At 43.2% G+C, this 21102-nt stretch overlaps 1 protein-coding gene across 1 annotated transcript in view; it reads right to left on the bottom strand.

Moving 5' to 3' along the window:
* Positions 1 to 21102, bottom strand: part of CDKAL1 (CDKAL1 threonylcarbamoyladenosine tRNA methylthiotransferase) — a 2392744-nt gene that overhangs the window by 124389 nt on the left and 2247253 nt on the right. The window contains exon 13 of the mRNA XM_086965147.1: positions 2162 to 2245. Coding sequence (XP_086821273.1) covers positions 2162 to 2245 — 84 coding nt within the window. The remainder of the gene's footprint in view (positions 1 to 2161; positions 2246 to 21102) is intronic.

The raw sequence follows: 21102 nt of genomic DNA, 5'->3' as shown, positions 1-21102 counted from the left end.
TACACCTGGACACAGGGCTAGATACTTTAAACAACAGAAACCTTAGAACTGGAAACCAACAGGAGGCCAAGCCCTACAACCTAACAAATAGAAACCCTAGCTCTGGGAACCAAAAAAAGCGCAAAGATCTACAACCAATATAAACCTTTGTTTTGTGAACAAGTAGGAAATCAAGCTCTACGCCCTAACCAATAGAAAGCCCTAGGAGCCAATAGGGAACAAAGCACCCAAGCCCTAAAACGAATGGAAACCCAAGCACTAGCAGCCAATAGGGAACAAAGCACTAAGCCCTACAGACAATAGAACCCCTAAATTTGGAAACCAATAGGAAACAAAGTTCTACTCCCTACAGCCAACAGAACCCTTAACTCATGGATCAGGTAACGTTATACTTAAGGGGCTGTGCAAGGCGGCATGTTCCAGTGACTCTGGGCCCAGCCCAATCAATTAATATGTAAATGATGTGCTGACCACCTCAGTCCATGTCATTATAACACAGTTTCTTTTTCTTCAATTGAACAGAGTTTGATTTTCTTCCAATGAACTAATTACAATGAAACACCCGATAACAATAATCTTAGGTGAAAAGGTCAGGACTGTTAACAGTGTCCGTGATGACATGGATTAAAGTAGTCACCCTAGGCAGTGGCCACTTCGAGACTAAGTTATGGTAATACTTTGTGCCACAGGATGCTAGCCTTTCGAATCAATACTACAGAAGAGCAAAACAAGGCTGGGAAACTGATTTTCAGACTGGAAAAAACATGAATCTGAAGCAGCTTACCTCAAAAGTCTGAACTAACTTGAAGTCAAAGACAGAATCACATTCAAGATTCTCTGCCACCAAGAAGGCACATATCCCAAATATCTGCATGAGATAATTGTAAACTACTTCATTACCACTTTCAATCTACACTCAGCAGAAGAATGTCACCTGGTCACCATTGCAATAAAATGAAAGCATAGAGGCGGCACATGTTTTTCAGTGGCTGTTCCAAACCTCTGGAACAACCTGGACCTGACATATCTGTCACCCGATACTCTGATGCAGGTAAGATCAAGCCTCAAGTTCGACCTATTGCAATCCAGTCTCCAGTATATTGTCCACCATTTACCGATGAGTGGGTAATAATCCTTAGTTCCCCCTGTTGTTGTTATTGAATTAGCAAATGCCGACTGGACTTGGTCACCTCACCCATCCTACCTTGCGTCCATTCCCTGTATTATTAAAGCTTATATCTGACTTATACAACTCTACACCCTACAATAGCTTATGTTTCTTCGCAATACACCTTCAAAATAATTAGGTCTTCCTTCATTATTCCTACACCTAGATACAATTATATTTTGAAGTATTTGCAATTCAAGCAAAATAAATATAAATATTTAAAATCACAAACATCATTATCAGTGCTGGGACTGGTTTACAACTGAAAGTCAGTAGTATACTCTCAATGAATCAAGCTAATCCTATTTTCTAGCTTTATGATGATCTGGGTGTTGGTAGCATAGTTACAGCAGGATTAGCTGAGGGACACAAGGGCAGTAGTGAGCAGAGGTAGAAACTGGAGAGGTAAAAAGATCAAGACTTGCAGTAAACTACATAGGGTACTGAAAGGAGGTGATGTAAAAGGCAGTGGATACTAGGAACTGTTGGAGTGGGAGGATGTTCAGCCAAGGGTGGTTCCTCTAGTCTCACTAGTAGATGGTAGTGGTGGGTAGTATTGCAAGTGGAGTATAGTTTTAACGTAGAAATCAGCAATTCTATGAATAGATCACTGGAGATTGGTCTGTTGCTGGGGGGACCTGCTGATCTAGATGTGTGTCATTCCCGAGTGCCTTAATGTAGTATATGTTAAGGTTGGGTAGCCTGATGTGTTAGAATTTTTGACGAGGGTCCTTGCAGGAGATGCAAAACATTGTTGTGAGGAGGATGTTCCTGAAGGTTTGAGCACGACATGGGGCCTCAATACAAGGATCAGAACATTAATGATTATCACTATAATCATGCTAACCACTATAATTTAGAAAATAGAGACCATATTACTTCATTCTAATATTTATCCTATGCTTGTAGATAGGACTGCCCACATACTGGTCAGCGCTAAGTTTTTATTTTTTAATACAAGATACTCGAATGAAGTTCTTTTGCGTGTCTTACCTGCTCATAGAAGCGGTTGTGAGCAACATAATACTGTGAATCAAAGGATTCTTCTGTTACTAAAACAGGTTGTCTCTCGCCAATCTGTGAAAATTAAGACAAAATGGGTCAATTGAAATCACTGAAATTGTATTAGATAACTCTTCATACTCGACTGTGATGTACCCAAGTACTTCCTAACGTAATTTCCAACAGTGACTTATCCAATTAAATCATTTAAAAAATAAGGCAAAAGAAAACTAGGGGCAAGAGCACACAATATACGTCTTGGTCTGTACAATTCTGCAAGGTCTTTAAATCACAGTAAGCAAGCATGCATGTGACATCAAAACGATTACAAATATAGAAACCAGGTGTACTATGTATGGTATAGTATAATGTATTTCATCCTCACCACCACTGGCATTAAACAGCAAAAGAGTTCAAGAAAATGCCTTCGTTGGAACCACCTCATCAGAGCAAGGTGTCCCGTTCGAATGGCGAGAGTCATGCCATAATGAGTGTTTACACATCACTAAAGACTTTTGGGGCAGTTTGGAGGCTGTCAAAAGTATTCAGAGTAACCGATTAACCTTGAATAATTGGTAATGTGGCACCTCCAAAATAACGTACTTATGATTTATTGTGCTCATGAACATGTAGAGTAGATGCAAAAAAGTGGAAACTCGTTAGAAGTCCAACCAGTTTCAAACCATCAACATCATTACGCAAGCGCAGGTCAACATGAACAGCTCTGTTTACAAAAAAAGGATACTAACAATACAAAGTAGTAAGTCATATACTCGCTTTTCAGGCTTTACTACCTTTCGTTGCCCCAACAGCAACGTCGATCTTCCCCACAGCAAACATTTTCTGACTTCATCACACTTACCTCCTCTGACAAAGGGAGTAGCCAGAAAATTTAAATGAGCCCCACTATGGCCCATACCTCAAACACCATCGGGTGAGTGAAGCAAGAAAGCCCTACCCACTCTATTTTATGTCCCTTCATCCTGCCTTCCATCTATCTCTCAAATCTTTAAGCCTTTCATGCAACCATCCACCTATCTATCATCTTTTCATGCTTTCATCCATCAACCCACCATTCCATCCACCCTTTCATCATTACAGTCTTCCATCAATCCTTCCACTCATTTTCAACCATCCATCTATTTATCAGTCAGTTCATCTATCCATCCTTTACATCCATCCACCAATTCACCCTCCTTTTATCAATCTAGTTTCGACTAAGACATCTTTTCATCCATCCACCCATTTATCTAAACTTTCAACATTCCACACAAGCAGCTGTTTTACACTTCCATCCATTCATCCTGGCATCCATCCTTTCAGTCTTTTGATGCTTACTTCTTGCAACTGTTCTTCCTTATTTCCATATGTCCTTTCTTTCACTCTTCATTCCAGCTCTCTCGCTTTCCATCTCTTTTTCTCTTCGTTCCTTTGCTGTGATTACCTTTGCATCCCTGACCTCTGGTAACATTACCATAACTTTTGTTTTTTAACAGGCATTTCTCTGCAGAGCTGCTGACAGGAAACGCTCATAAATAACTATAAGTGTCAACACCACCGCTGCTTAAACTGAAAAAGCTGCGGATTCACTGACGCCACTGCCTCAGACACCTGCAATGTGGCTTCCCAGAATCCGTAGTTTGTCTCAGTTTCAAATATTTTTATTGAGCATATCGCAGTTAATATTGCAAAGCACATTCCATTTAACACCAAAAGCAGAACAGTCAAACAAGTAGCATATCACGGACTCTCAGAAACTTGCTTCTAGTAAATTTCAACTTCACAGAATTTGACAATATATATTATAGACAACCCTCCAAAACTGGATGTATGGGGTTGTAGTGTGTTTAAGGTAAAGACGAAGGGCATTCAGATAAAGTTCAGCCAATAACTAAAGACATTTCGCCATTCTCACCCATCTACAAACTTCTCTTACTGAAGGAAATGTTCCCATCCCTCTTGCGCAGGAAACTCAGCATCTCACCACACCAAGCATTTTTAGAGATCCAATTAAACAAATTAGACCTCATTTCACTTCTGCCAAGAAGGCTTGGAAGCCTGTTCCTCACTAGAGACCAAGGATGTGTTCCCACAACAAGCATTCAGAGTGTCATGGTGCTGAAGCGAAGCTGTGAACCCTGGCCCGGCTCCCCAAGCCATTTCTCTCTCTACATTTTGTGGTGCTTCCTTTCTCACCTGTCTCTCAGGGCTCATCCAAGACAAAATGGCACCACTGCTCCTCAAATATCACACCGTTTTTCGAACAGCTGCAAGTAATATACAACCTCTAATATTACAGGATCTCGATTTTACCAGGACCATACACCCTAATTCGGTTCCGGTTTAGAGCACTCGGTGGAAGGTAATATGCACTCACCACTACAGCATGCTCTTCTCCATTAGCGTCTGTTCACAGCCCAAGTTACTGATGACCCTCTTCATGACTATCTGCAGATCGCCATCCGCCACCGAGGAGGGGACTCCCAGGACCCACTATTGCAATACTCTACTAGCACTGTCCAATTCCTCAATCCTTGCCTCCCATTTTAAGAGACTACCCACTGTCTACTGATGAAAGCACCTAGCTTACGGCGGCGAGGAATCCACCTCCTTGTGCCCTTCCAGATATATGAATATCGGTTGCAATTTTCTCTAGCCTACTCGAGTCTCATCACTTTGTCAGACATCTTATAATGCATAGTTTAAATAACTGTGACTGAAAATTCGATTTTCTCAGAATTGGTAATCATGCCCTGGAGCAAACCTTTAAGTGACTTCATCAGGGATTTTTCTTGGCTGGTGAACTCAAGCTCCTCCCTCCTGACATCATATTACCTACATCTCTTGAGGACACAGACCAGATAACAGACTAGGGTTTCAAGAATGTCACTGCCTCCTTTCCACTTATCCTTACAATGTGGCACTGCAAGTCCTCGTGCTGAAAATGACCAGGGTGCTGAACAAAAATCAATAAAAAGCAACCCATTTACCTATAGAACCCACTAGGGAAGGAAGAGTTCCTGATCTCAACACTCATTACTTGGCCACTAGCCACAAATCCAGCCCATCCCGTCATTCCCTTAGGAACTTGATCTCATTGAAAGATGAAGCTTATGCCTCATGGCTGCTCTTAAGAAACTTGTGACCACGAAGCAGATCGTAGAATCTTACAGAGGCAGTATGGCCTATTATGATGCTTGATGCAACAATAAACAAGCATTTGCAAAGTAATATGTCTCGCATTTAGGAGAGTTTAAGCTATTGGCATTTTAAATGACAATGCCTTTTATTTATGTTTTAAAAACCAAAACAAAAATAAAAGGCATAGTCATTTGCAATGTCAATAGCTCAAACTCTGGTAAATGCGAGACTTATTGCATTGCAAATGCTTGTTTTGGTTTGATGCCAAATGATGTTACCATGTGACCTAAGTATTCAATTTCAGTGACATTGAACATGCATTTTTCGATTTAAAAGGTGAGGCCACTACTTTGCAGTCTTGACAAAAGCTCACACAACCTGCGGTCATGTTTATCCAGATTAGACCCATGTACTAAGACATCGTTCTAGTAGACTTTGAGCCCCTCAATGCCCACAAGTATACACTCCATTACCATTTGGAAATCAGAAGGGGCTGATAGTCCAAAGGGCATTCTAAAAAAGTTGAAGGTGTCAAAAGTGTAATGAAAGCCGTCAACTCGAGATGAGGGATGCAGTTTTACATAATGATAAGGTGATGTCAGGTCAAGAGATGAAAAGCATTCAGCCCCATTGAGAGAATACAACATTAGCTTTCCTGGCTATTCCTACTGGAGCAAGCCACTCTGTGTCTTCCACTTCCTCTAATATGCCACATTTGACCTGTTTATCCAGTTCAGTTTTCATGCTATCCTTCACAAGTAAAGGAACGTTCTCACTTGAGCCACCTCTGGTTACGCATCTGGTTTTATTGTTATTGAGTTGAAATAATCTTTAAGGCATTCCAATTTGCTTGAAAATACTTCAGGGAATTCCTTCACCCATTCATAACTGCCCACCGAGACAGATATGACAGAGGACATTTCTTTAACAAGCACTGAGGGATTCTCATTAGGATCCAAGAAAACATATAAATCAAGTTGGTGGAACCAACTGATACGGGAATCTCCTTTTATAGAGACATAGTTTTTCCCTGGTATGAGTCTGTCCTTAATCTGAATGGTACCCTTAAAAAGAACCAAGTAATTATATGGGTTCACCACCATAACTTTTGAGTTTTATGTCCGATCTCCAAAATGTCACTGTCCCTTTTAGATGCTGATCATAAAACTCCTTAGGTGTTAGTGTTTGGCACCAGAGTCAAATAGGATTTTCAAGGGCTAGTCATTAACCAGAACTACGCCCAAAGAACCTTTAGTAGAATGTTCTTTCACCTGGAGAATGTCAACCTCTTCAATATCGTCATCCTCATAATCACAATCGACCTCCCTTATCTTCTCCCCATCTTTGTTTGATTTGCAGCACTTGGCAAACTACCCCTTTCGACCAATTTCTTACACACAACCTTCCAGCCATGACAATCTTTGTTATTCGCCATGTGACCCGAGTTACCACACCAAAATCACTTGCCAAGAAAAGTTTTAATATTGCCTGAATTCTTAGATGTTAGTGAAAACTCACAGAATGATTTCTCTTGAACTTAACCATTGAAGGTACACTTTTATCAGAAAAAGAGGCTTCTATGTGAATAACCTCCACACAAGCCTTAGAATTCTCATGCGTTTTGGCTATCGTTAGCACCCCCTGCAAGGAAGGATTGTGCTTTTGCTACATACTTTCACTTTTTTTTTCTAAAGTACACCCCAGCATGAACTTATCCCTCGATCGCTCATCATTAAAGGCATCAAACTTACAGGTAGCAGCTAACCTGCGCAATTCAGTGATGGATTGTGCAACAGATTCACCTTGACGCTGCATCCTACTCCCAAAGTGATATCATTCCAACACAGTGCTCATCTTGGGAAGTTAATGCAAGTCAAGTTTATTTACACAGATCTCATATTCATTTGAGTTGTCAGAGACACAGTCAGACAAACCACAGAGGTGCTCAAATACCTCTAGACTTTCAGGTTCAAGACAATGCATCAACAAAGACATTTTCCTTTCTGCACTAAGAGACGTACCACATACACCAGCATAGTGACTGAAAACCTTGCATTATGTTTGCCATTGTATGGGAGGTTCACCAGGTGACATAAGAAACAATGGAAGTGCTGAAATGTTTTGCAAGAAGAAATTATTAGCCTTCAAAACACCACCCACTTAAAATATATCTCTCTTGTAATAGAGTTGCAGACTATCAGCACCTACATCCAAATATCACACATGCAAACACCTGTATCTGACGTGATACCCGAGATGTTGAGACCTGCAAGAAAATATAAACAACTACACACACATGTATAATGATGCAACAGTGATACAGTCACAGGAAGAACGGCTGCTGAATAAACAAGTTCCAATTGTTTTAGTCACGCAGCCAATGAGCTGCTAAAGCCTTTGCAGTGATACCTGTTGCACAGGCTTTCCTCTGGGTACCAGAACAGAGCAGTAACTTGTAAAGGAGAACCTTAATCAACAAAAGCAAGCCTTATCTTTACAGTAGCCAACAGTCTTCCAGGAAGATACTTGTGCTAATGCTCACAATTTGCTGGCTGCCACTGCCACAACACTGCTTGTTATGTAAATGCTTGCCACCCTCAGGTAAAGAGAAGAGAATAAAATGTAAACGTGTGTGTGAGTATGCACGTCTCACTATAGATTTCCTATAGCCAGCTGTAGTTTGGAGGTGACGTAGTTCAAGGACGCAGGTCCATTCCGTAACACGTCCTAAAACAAAAAAGTTTCTTCATTGCCTGGCAAACAAGTAGGCACCTGCGTCCGAGCCGCAAAGTATCATTATAAATAATATACATGTTTCTTTGTTGCCTGGCAACAATGCAGACATGTTACAAACTGCGCTGGTCCCGCAATAAGTACCCAAACGCCAGCTGTAGTTGGGAAGTGACTTAGTTGGTGGATGCAGGTTCGTGACACAACGTTTCTGGGGGAAAAACGCAACTGTGCGGCCAGCCAGGCAAACAATGATGTAGTGCAAAGTATTTTCAAGAGACGCGCTGACTTTGCTAGGAGACCACATAGGGAAACACTCCTCCAGGTCACGTGCACAACCAATGATGCTGCACAAAACTTCTTCATGAGACACGCTGCAGTTGCCAGGATACTACACAGACACGCACTCCTCAGCATCACATGGGGCGTCACAGAGACCGAACAGTTGCACAGAGGCAAGACTCAGGAACATTTTTAAATTGCCTCCAAAACGGAAGAAGCACATCTCAATCGTAGGGTTTCCAGAGGTTCCTTTCCAATGACATGAAAAAGGATCATCTAGAAGATCAGCTGTAATGTTGAGGTCTCAAAGACAACAAGACGCGCGGCCCGCGACGCACTCTGTGCTGGGGGAGGGGGAGGGATGTTAAAGCACAAGCAAGACGAAGAGGCGGAGTGAGGCACGCACGCTTGGGAGAACAGTCTGCTTACCCAAGCAAGAGGAAAGCCAGATGGCGCCTATGCACGTAACCACACGCTTTAGGCCACACAAAAAGCGTGTGGTCCAATTTTCAAAGCCCACTTACTAAATGTCTCGCCAGAGCAACACATGCGCGGGCTCAGGCGAGACCTAAAAACAGAGTGGCTTAAGAACATCCACTTAGCAGGGAGAAGCAGAGTAAGTGCTCAAGAGGTTCCACTTCTCCATTACAGTGAAAAATAGAAGGCGAGCATGGCTGTCTTTGCCCTTTACTTTGAATTAAGGCCACATTAAGGTGTGATTAATTGATGCCTGCTCGCAAGAATATGCCTCCCCCATGGTTTTCCGAGTTCAAGACCAGACTTTTCGAGATCCATTTAACTCAGACTCAGAAGTTGCAACTTTGATGGCATACTCTCAGCTTCCTAGGTGTTGGTCTTAGGGACATAAGTTTGACAAAAACTTGTGTACAACTTTGGACCCACCTTGCTCCAGAATGCTGTACATAATCTTTCAACAACTTTCAGCTCTGGGGTGAAGAAAATCCTTTCCAGTGGACTGAATTCCAATTCATGGGCTTAAGAAGGGTTAATCATTGATTCAAAGGATTTTATTAAATGATAGTACACCACTCCTAAAATGTGAAGGCTAACTTCAAAAAAGGCAATACGTGGTGGATTTGAAAAATCATAAATCCTTCAAACATGTCTAACATAAGTAGGCAAAAGCACATGGAGATTAAGTGCATGATTATGACTACGGTGGTCCACGGTGGCAGTGCCGGCAGCACCACACCAGCGGTCCAACAGCCCTATTACCGAGTTGGGTGGCCGGACCGCCACGGAGCCGCTGCTACCGCCAGGGATCAGCAATCCCTGGCGGTCTTGCAGCCGTCTGAAGCCCGCAATATGGTGGCGGTGCTGCTGCAGCACCGCCAAGCATATGACGAGTTTACTAACCACACAGTTTTCATGGCGGTGAGGCCTCCATGAAAACTGTGGTGATGAGGTAACTAAGGCGCCCTACAAGGACCCCTGGTGCCTCAGGAATGCATGCAGGGGCATATGGTGTGCCTCCCTTGTAGGCATGCACGGCTAGTTCCTGCAAAGCATGGACTTGACAGTTCGTGCCGAGCAGGAGCTTGTTTTGGCGTTCCCATTGTGGTGCCTTACTAAAGCTCACCGCCTGGGGCCGCCATAGCACTGCCCGCCAGACCAGGAGAAAGCTCCTAATATGGAGGGGGTGTCAATACAGCTTTGGCAGCGGGGAGTCGGCGTGGCAGCCCGCTGCCACACCGCTAAAGTCGTAATCAGGCAATACGTGTTCTGTGGATCTGCAGAGTGAACAGGCTGCAAACTAGCATCTCAATAGGCCATGGATTGGTTTTTCGTATTCATTAAATAAACCCCATTTACGCTTTCGTTTTTTTTGTCTTCCTCCATTTTACACTGACTCTCTGTTGGTTCATCCAGAGTCAAATGTAGAAACACAAGTCTGCCATGGGTTTCAGCCTGATAGGCAGAGCTGGGTGTAGTTCTAGATGGAGTTGAAACCTCTGGTTCATCGAAGATAAGACAGTATTAACGCTTATTTGAAACTGATCCTTAAAACCAAAATTGCAAAACAGATCCTAAACTGGAAGGCGGCACAAATGCTGCCACCACCACGGCACTGCAAACTGGCTAACTGTAAAATGGAGAGGCAGCTGCTCTATAACATCAATCACTTTCAACAATTTAAGTCAACATCCAATGTGGTTAACCAGCTATATCTGACAGCATGCAGCGTTCATCCTCAGTTACATTTGGCAAAGGCAATACCTAATATTGCAGAATTTGGAAAGCATTTATCTTATTCTTCCCCATCCACATAAATATTCCTTGGCACGTTACAGACTTTAACACTGACGCAAAAGTAAACACAGCTGCTGCTAAAGAACCTTTGCCAATAAAAGTCCACGTTAAATAACCCTCCTCTTGAAGAATGATGTTTTTACAAAGGCCAGACATCTGTAGAAGGGACACATAGATGAAAGAGAGACTAACCGACAGCATGGGTCATGGTGTAAAAGTGGACATGAGACATTGCAAGGCTAGCGGTCCTCCCCACCAGCTCAAACAATAGACATGATCTACAAGCGAGTGCCAATCATTGCACCAGTAATTGCACTGTTTGAGATGATTAATTATTCCAGTGAGGTTAAACCAGGCAGTTCAGCATCAATCAAATGCCAGATGCAAGACAATAATTGTATTGCTTCAAGAAGCCTTTCCACTCTTTCACCCTGCAAATTATTCAAAGTAAGCTGCTAAACAGGACCCAACAGCTTCTTGGGGGGAAGAAAGGAACCCCAACAGTCTACACAGAGAGACATCAAAAAGTGATCCGATCAATACACGCAAGATTGGTGTGGCCCTAGTTCTGGGTGGGGTGGTCATATGCGCCTGTTGAACTTCCAAGGCAACAATGAGATCCATCACAGCGGTGAACATAAGGGCTCAGCAGCTAGTTCTCTGTGTGCTTAGTTTACTTCCGTACTTGAAAACTTTAAAGGCGCAAACAAACTACGGGTAACCATTGTATTACGATAATTCAACAGAGACAACAGAACTGTGGGCGCAGTAGGGTGCTTGAATTCAACTTGCAATATGAAAAAGTTGGGGAACCATGACATAAGAGTAACCAGATGGGGCAGTCGTGACAGAAGTTCTATCTACCCCATGACAGTTCACAGATGGTAGGTAAATATCTCCGTTACGTTGAAAACTGAAAAAAGGTGCTGTAAGGGGACAGGGTGACGGAGAGTAAGAATTTATTTTCATATGTACAACAAGATAAACTTGGTTCCTGTCATAAGCAACATACACCAACAATTACCTTTGCATGAAAATGTATAACTACACACACAGGTGATCATACAGTATTTTATTCTTCAAAGAACATACATGATTTTAAATCTCTTATTATATGTACCTATCTAATTAATAGACATGCTGAAACTTATAATTTATCATGGTTGGTAATTAATTGGATCTATTTATAATTAATTGCGGTGATTAATTGAAAGGCCTTTACCGGCAATACAAAAGACTAAAAAGCGCTCCCTCCAGAAGACAGTACAGAGCTAGGAAAATGACTGTTGCGGTACCCATGATGAGCGTCATCAGATTTGAAATTATGTTCTGCACATCAAAGTCAAGCTGGAACTAAATAGGAGGAAACTGACTGCCAACATTTCCCATTAAGGAGATGGACCAACATTTTGATGTCCCGTACATCACAGTCCAATTAGCAATATCACATCACATCTTAGTTAACAATACCTTAAATTAGGTCACAATTTTCCAAAGAGGTATTGTGAAACCAATTAATAACTTTCTGCGCATTATAAACAATCCAGTCTAATGCATGTGGGTGGATGATAGAAGGCTGAAATACATTTTTGATTCACCTGGGCACATTTTGATATGATTTACTACTATGCACAACATATCTGTTTATTTGTTGATTACAGGCTACACGATCTGCACGTTTATCTTAACTTTGAGAGGGCAGGTCTAACGGAAATTAACTCCAAAGGGTTTGAAGGTCGTGCAGCAGTATATAAAGTAATGAACACAACAAGTGCCTCTAGAATAACAGACTTTACTACAGAGGTTTTCAAAAGACTTCCTACGATAGAGGGAGATAAGGATCACAATGATAACAAGCACTGGGGTTGCCAATAGGTTTCCCATTTGGAAAGTTGGAGCTATTGGTTTTGTAAATGACATTTTATATTTATATATCGTTATTGGCATTGTCAATAACAATATATAAATATAAAATGTCATTTACAAAACCAATAGCTCCAACTTTCCAAATGCGAAACCTATTGGCAACGCCAGTGCTTGTTCATGGTTAAAGTGAATCGCATTGGCTTCGAAGCGCCTCTGTAGCCGTTGTGACCGGGTAGCATTTGCTACGAGTGGTTTTAGTTAGTCTTTTCTGGCACGTTGCAATCAACTTGACAACCGAGCATGCTGCTATTAAATTATCTTGTTGCTTTCTCCTCATAAATTTACAGTGTTGATATGCTGGCAAATGGCCAGGGGGAAGCCGGATGGGGGCGGGAGAGCCTGTTGGGGGGGGGCGGGAATGCGAGCGAGGGGAGGAGAAGTGTGGCAGGCGGAAAGTGAATCTCATTGGCTTTCGAAGCGCCTCTGTAGCCGTTGTGAACAGGTAGCATTTGCTACGAGTGGTTTTAGTTAGTCTTTTCTGGCACGTTGCAATCAACATGACAACCTAGTATGCTGCTATTAAATTATCTTGTTGCTTTCTCCTCATAAATTTACAGTGTTGATATGCTGGCAAATGGCCGGAGGGAAGCCAGATGGGGGCTGGAGAGCCTGGTGAGGGGGCGGGAATGCGAGCGAGGGGAGGAGAAGTGTGGCAGGCGGAAAGTGAATCGCATTGGCTTCGAAGCGCCTCTGTAGCCGTTGTGAACGGGTAGCATTTGCTACAAGTGGTTTTAGTTAGTCTTTTCTGGCACGTTGCAATCAACATGACAACCTAGTATGCTGCTATTAAATTATCTTGTTGCTTTCTCCTCATAAATTTACAGTGTTGATATGCTGGCAAATGGCCGGAGGGAAGCCGGATGGGGGCGGGAGAGCCTGGTGGGGGGGCGGGAATGTGAGCGAGGGGAGGAGAAGTGTGGCAGGCAGATTAGGGAGATGCGCGGAGGGAAGCCGGATGGGGGCGGGAGAGCCTGGTGGGGGGGGGCGGGAATGCGAACGAGGGGAGGAGAAGTGTGGCAGGCGGATTAGGGAGATGCGCGTGCTTGTGTGGTCACGTGACCCGCTTTTGTGGTCACGTGACTCACATGCACTGTGAAAAAACCGCAGTGGTTTGACGAGTCGATGGAGCACTTGAATTCTCGCCTATTACATTCGCAAGCGAATGATAATAGGTGAAACCTAAAAACTGTGTGTGTAATATGATTAAATGAATGTCCGGCACACGTGTGAGGCCACTCTTTCAACCTGTCCTACCTCACTCTTGATGTGCCATTATACTGTGCTGCCCTGTAATAATATAACTGTTTCGTAAAAACCATGGTGAGAAATTTAAATGTTGTACAAAAATTGGAATGCAACCGAGACAGAAGCTGTCAAACGGTGCATTAATTAGACAGCGAGAGACTAAATAAATACATACAAATTGTGTATATAAATATATATAATTTCACTGAAATAACAAAGGTTACGGGAGAGGCAAGATGGCGGCCGCCACTGTGGCCGTGTGAGTGGTTTGTGCGCAGCTCTCCGTGGCTCCTCACCTGGTCTGACTCTCCCGACATTCAAGGTGTGAGAGCAGGGCTAGGACTCGGCGTATATCCTTCCTTGGTCCAGGGGTCTCTTTCGGCGACTCCGGCGTGGAGTACGGTGTGGTGCGGTAGTGGCATCCTGTGTGTTCGCGACATATCTCGGCTGATCCTGGGGGGAGTACTGCGGAGTACGGTGGAATACAGCGTGGCAGGCTCGCGGAGCAAGCGGAGTGGGAACGCCGCAACAGCTGAGCCTGTTGGGGCAGTTGGCTCCAGCCTGTGTAGTGTGTGCAGGGGTGTAAGCGATCGCCCCGAAAGGGAGAGGAGGGAGAACCCGCGGGGGTGTTGCGCAAGCTCCATGGCAGCAGTAACCGGAGCAGTGACAGCGGAGGCTGGAAGCACTGGTGCGATAAACGCTGAAAATACGGATATAGAAGCAGCCTCCCAGACACCCAACAGTGGTAATGCTAATGGCAATATCAGTGGCCGACAAAGAGAGCGGGCTTGTAACTCTCCGATGCCAGGTGAGCGGGTGGACCCAGGTACTGTGATATGTTCCCAGGCGCCTGAGAGTAGACACACGCAGCATGATTCACAGCAGGATAAACTCAGTAAAACCCGCACAGTACCTGCAATTTTTACTAAACGACCTCCGCTGAAAGCTAAAGCCCTCGAAGATCTGGGTGTGGTTAATCAGAATCCCTCTTATGCAAATGCTGTCATGGATAATATACTAACACCTTGGGTGCTTGAGATATTTTCCTCCTGTGCTACATTCCCTTCATTCCCATTGTTCATGACTAGTTCAGCTCGTCATGAGCACAGCTCAACCGTGCCTCATGACAAGCTGTGCTCGTCATGAGCATTAAAGGGGTTAACAGTCACAGCGGCTGATACGGTCAATGTGCTAAATTGTGAGATAGACATGGCTATTAATATAGTCACGCTACCTGCCAGCAGTCCATCGATCCTGGGCAAAGCAATACCTGGCAGTTTAACCTTAGAGGGCTTGGGCTCTTCTTTGGACAAAGGAAATTATGTTGAATATGCTGGGTCAGAAAGCAAATTCTACTCCATGTCCGATCTTTCAGTAGTTTCAGAAAATAATAATGAAAATGGCAATGATAACTCCAGCACAGTGGGGGACTGGGGGGATGGACAGGATGAAGCGGATGATTTAGAGCAATCTCTGCATCAAGAGACTGTGAGAAAACCAGTGGTTCCTGGTGAACACCCCCCCATGCATTGACTATGCCTTTTCATCAGCCTAGATGGGATACTACTCCAGCGGCGAATTCAGGCCTGGTGGCAGTATCCTCCACAAATAATTTAGATGATGATGATGATGCTGCAGTCACTCTAAGCACAATCTACAAGAGTATCATGGCCCATCGGGCTGAGACAAAGGCAGAAGGTTTGCGCACACAGGGAGCTGTGCGGAAACTACAAAATATGGTACAACATATTGCAAAGTCCTGCTCAGAGATAACTACTCGGGTAGTGGAGGCAGTAGAGCGCATCTCCGGTGCCGAGGACTCTTTGGTTAAACAACAGTCGGCCATTTAAATGCTTCAAAAGACCAAGGCGGATGTTGACTGGAAGCTAACAGATTTGGAGAACTGATCAAGACGGAACAATCTACACGTTCTGGGTATTGCTGAGTCTAAAGAAGGGCAGGACGCAAGAAAATTCATTGTAGAATTGTTTAAGGCTTTTCCTGACTTAAAAGATTGGAATTGGGAAACAGGTCATCAGGGCGCATAGATTCCCGTTTGTACAACGTAGGAGAAAAGGTGACCTCAGAGGAGACATGAATGCACATCCTAGGGCAATTCTAATTTGCTTAAATAATTATCTTCTTCGTGAGGCAATTTATGACCTGGCGCTGCCAGATAGGAGGCGAGCTGGTAAGGGGTGCGAATTTTTTGTACGTCCCGACTTTTGTCCTTCTACAGTGCAACAAAGGTGGCAATTGAGGCAGCTAATTTCATCCTTTCAAGCTAAAGGTGTTCAGGCATTTCTCCTTAACCCTGCAAAATTAAAAGTGATATATAAAGAACAAACTCGCTATTTCACTTCGGAGATTGTGGCACAAAACTTTCTGAAGACAATGGGTAGCGAGTAATATATTGTACCTGCTTTTTGCACGATGTAACATTTCAGATGTTTGGTTCTCTTCCAGTGTTGATTTGTGTGTTCTTCCTTATCCTTCCTTTTTTTATTTTTTCTCCCTTCCTCTCTTCTGTTTTATTCTTTCGCTCCTAGTAGTACCTAGTATTACATTAGTTTGAGCATGAGCTGAATATGAATACAATATTTGGATGTCTGGGAACTTAGCTAACAAGTGAGGAAGGTACATGATTAAAAAATAATGCATTGTTCTCATGCTTGGTTATATGCACTAAGTTTCCAAAGATGACAGAGGTTGAGAATTATATTGCACTGGAAGAGATGTTGTAATGTGCGGTCAGGTGGGGGGCCTTGATGGGGGGGGGGGGGGGGCAGGGCACAATCACTCTCCATCGCAGAGGACTTGGTCCTTAAGCCTCGGTTTGGGTGGTGTGGGGGGGACGGGATGGGGGTGGGCTGTATTTGGGAGGTGGTGGCGGGGGGATTACATTTCTTTGCACTGCTTGAAAGTTTGGTCTACTGGGCGCACACATTTTTGTTATGGTGGCACAGCAGAATTTGATGGCGGCTAAGGGTATCAGATTAGGTACACTGAATGTGAGGGGTTTGAACTTTCTCGAGAAAAGGCAACGGGTTGCAAGGGAACTTCATATGCTTCGCTGTGATGTCATGTGTCCTCAATGTTGAACTTGCAGTGTGGCCTACTCATGTAATTGTATGTGGTGACAAACATAAATCTGCTGCCAAATATATTGTGTAATAACAGCTCCAGGTACACGGGCAGGAAACCAAAGGTGTTTAAGGCACTACAGTCACTGATCTCTGCACATGGTTTGGTGGATGCTTGGGCCTTACTCAGGGGTACTGAAGCTGGATACACCTTTTTTTCCTGCCCTCACCAAAAGCTAGTGAGACTGGATAGTTTTTTTGCTCCGCAGTATTTGTTGAATGGTGCGTGTATCCAGGTCTATCCAAGGGTGACGTCTGATTATGGTCCGGTTGTGTTAACCATATCCGGTATTGGTGTAGTAACCAAGCCTAGGGTGTTTTCTTTCGACCGGAAACTGCTCTTGGATCAAAAATTTTGGGCATATATGAAGGATTGGATTACTGTTTTTTTTTCGTATTATTCGGGGGAGCAGTGATACAGGCTATGTCTGGGACGCTTTCAAGGCTGCTTTTAGGGGGGAAACCCTCAGCTTTGGGCTGCACACTCAAAAGCAGCTGGGGCTAAAGCTACAGGAATTCAATCAGGGTCTTATAACGGCTGTAGAGATGCTTGTGCAGGGTATAAATGCTGGCATAGATATTGGGGAATTGGCAACAGAAGTGGCCCGCTCCAAGGCAAAAATAAATCTCCATTGGAGTCAAAAGGCTGCCAAAAAATATGTTAATAAGCGGCAGTTGAATTATGAATATGGGGAGGCAAGTGGCAGATGCCTGGCCCAAAAACTCAGAATAAAAAAAGCGGCTCTAATAATTAATACTATCTTGGACTCCAGCGGGTGCTGCATTGAGAATGAAACTGGCATATTGGAGGTATTTAAGAATTTCTACGAAATACTATAAGCTGGAGAACACTAGGATAGTCAAAAAGGTGAAACACTTGTACATCGACACTGTGAACAGGATCTCGGGGAGGAGGAAGCAGCGAGGTTGGACGCTCCCATTACGATGTCTGAGCTGGAGCAGGCTATAAATGGGTTGGCAGCTGGTAAGGCGGCTGGTCACGATAAATTGCCGCTGGAGATATATAAATGTTTTTTTGAAGTTTTACAGGAGGATATGCTAGCCACATTTAGAAGAGCACAGAGTGGTGCTTCTCCTAAATCATGGGATGAGGCCAGTATTGTTGTGTTTAGGGAAAAAGACAAACCTACCGACCTGCCGGCATCATATCGTCCTATATCCCTGTTGAATACGGACGACAAAATCTACTCAAAGATTTTGGCCAGTAGGTTAGCTGCAGCGATTACTCCTCAGGTGTCAATGCAACAGCATGGATTTATTCCAAATCATGGAACAACAAATCATGTGAATAGGGTAATAACTCTATTAGACTACGCTAATAGTACCGGGGAGGCAATCAGCCTTATTTTACTAGATGCAAAGAAGGCTTTTGATCGAGTCTCATGTTGCTTTCTATGGGATGTGATACGACGTCGTGGTTTTGGGAAACAATACATCACAGCTCTACAAACGTTATATCGTCAACCTGTTGCCAGGATATGCACCATGGGGCTCAAATCAAAGGCAGTGTCTATCCGGAGGGGCAACAGACAGGGCTGCCCCTGCTCCCCATTATTATTTTCATTATATATTGATCCGTTTCTAAAAATGATCGAATACAGTCTGCGGATACAACCAGTAATCATACAGCAGCAACAATACTGTGTTTTTGCTTACGCGGATGATGTGGCCGTTGTATCACCTAAACCAGCAGTGGCAATGCAGGAGATAGAACAACTTGCAGCAAAGTACAGGGCAGTATCGGGCTACAAAATAAATACAGCTAAAACACAAATTCTATGTCTCTATGTTGGCTCTTACACTGATCAAAGGGTGTCACAAGAGGTAACTTATTTGGGAGTTCGGATAAGGACCTCGGCATCTGCACTGGTTGAGTCCAATTGGGGGAAGTTGTTGACGGGGGTTCGTAGGCAACTGGATCAATGTGAATGCCTGCATCTTTCGCTAGTAGGTAGATGCAATGTTTTACAGATGACGATCCTACCAAAAATATTGTATTATTTTAGATGCGTACCTTTGGAAATACCGCGAGCTAATCTCGCACAATTACAGTCTCTGTGTATGGGCACGTGGGAAAGCTCGCAGAGCAATGCGCTATATGGTCCTACCCAGAGCCGTAGGCGGGTGGGCTGTCCCTGACTTTACTCTCTATTACTATGCATGTATGTTACAACATATGAATTTTTTGCTTACAGGGGTAGGGCCTATAGATATCGCGGAGTCTCCTTCTATATATCATATGCTGTTAGGCACTGAAGTAAAAAATTGCCTGTTTGTGAACTTAGATTGGAGCTATTATAAACGTACAAGATTTAAGATACTTATAGCCGCATATAAAGTGTGGAAAGTTATCAAGAAGATATATGAGGTAGAAAAAATCTCCTGGTATACCCCACTAACAGCTGCGGCCTTCTTTCCGAGTGTATTCTGGGATCGGATTGTACATAACTGGCGCCCTAAAGGCATTATCATGGTTGGGGACCTTTTTATGGAAGGTGGACTTAAATCATTTGACCAGCTCAGGGAGGAATATCATCTGTACCGGGTGGATTTCTTTAAATATTTACAATTCAGAGATTATCTTTTGAAAGCTTGGTGGAATATTCAACCTAACCCCCTTATAGAAGCAAATAGAAAGGCAGCAAGAATAGGGACACTTTATACTCTTATGCTTGCTACAAATTCTAATGATTTGGAAGAGCACTGCCACAAATGGGAGAATAGATTAGGATGTCATGGTATACATTTGGAGACTTCCATCGAACTAGCCGGACGATTATTTATATCCACCAATTTATTCGCCCATCATTATAAGACTCTTTTCTATCTGTATCTTACACCTGATAAAATTGCTAAATGGGGCGGGGATCAGGAGGGAAAATGTTTTCGTTGTGGAAACCCAGCTGCTGATGTGGTACATATTTTTTATGCATGTCCACAATTAAGTAGATTATTGGAGCAGCTACACAAGTTCCTAACTGAAATCTCAGGATCTCCTATACATCTATCACCTATGCAGATTTTGTTGGGGGTAGAGATGGGTGTAGATGCAGATACAGTATCCAGTAAGGTTGTATATCTGATTTTTGTAGCCACAGCTGTGTTAAGGTTGTGTATAGCTTCTTGCTGGCTACAAAAGGATGCCCCATCATTTGAGGCTTGGAGGGCAAGGTTTTTGGCAATGTTTAACATCGAGAATAGTCTATGTGCTCTCAAAGGTTGGCGTAAACGGAAATTTGGTCAGCAAATCTGGGGTGCAGTTATGCATTTTCTGGATATGGACAAGTAAATCTTTTTTCTCTCTCTTTTGTATTTGTATGCTGTCTCTATCATTTCTCAGTATGATTATTATAATCTGCTTTGCTTATGGTAAAATGGCTATTTTTTGTTTTTAACTTTCCCTTGTACATAAATGCTCATTACTTACCTGCAGAGTTTATGCAGCTGCGATTTCTAATTACTGTCATGTGACTGGCGCATGTGCCTTGTTTTCCTTGTTACTCATGTATTCTCAATAAATATATATATAAAAACAAAAGAAATAAAGGTTAAAGTAATTTTATAAGTGGTGTTGAAATGAAATGAAATCTAATGTTTAAAAACCGAAAACCACTGAAATTCACCAGTTATACTTTAGTGAATTAACTATAACCTGTACAGCCAACATGCACTGCTTATGATTTACCATATTACTTCCCTCATGAAATGTTAAATGACATCACTCAGGTACCACACTCAAGAGTTTAGCTGGGTCCCACGATACTGGGGGGAGGTGCTGCAGTACCTGTGACAAAAAATATATATTTTTTAAATATATTTTAATTTAAAGGAAAGTTTTTTTCGGGAAACCCTCCCACCCACGGGTCAGGGTGCCGGGCCAGGTCAAAGACCAGGCCCCACGCCCAATCCTCACTGTGCATTGCCAAAATATGTGACAAAGAGTGCTGACCACCCACGTGTGGTTGGGCACAGTGCCTGGCTGTTTTCCAGACCATGCTCCAGGTTGGGCACAGGGCCTGTCCCTATGGCTGTGTGTTGTAGGGGATAAACACCTGAAGCAGGTTGGGCTCACGCCCTAAAGTCAAACATTGCATTCTGTAGGGTTTTTGTAAATAGAAGGATAGGTACAATTGGATGTGGTAAATGATTAGAAAAAAACTGAAATTCACCCAT

The sequence above is a fragment of the Lissotriton vulgaris genome, chromosome 4_1, assembly GCF_964263255.1.
Source record: "Lissotriton vulgaris chromosome 4_1, aLisVul1.2, whole genome shotgun sequence".
Lineage (NCBI taxonomy): Eukaryota > Metazoa > Chordata > Amphibia > Caudata > Salamandridae > Lissotriton > Lissotriton vulgaris.
This window is presented reverse-complemented; position numbering and strand designations above follow the sequence as displayed.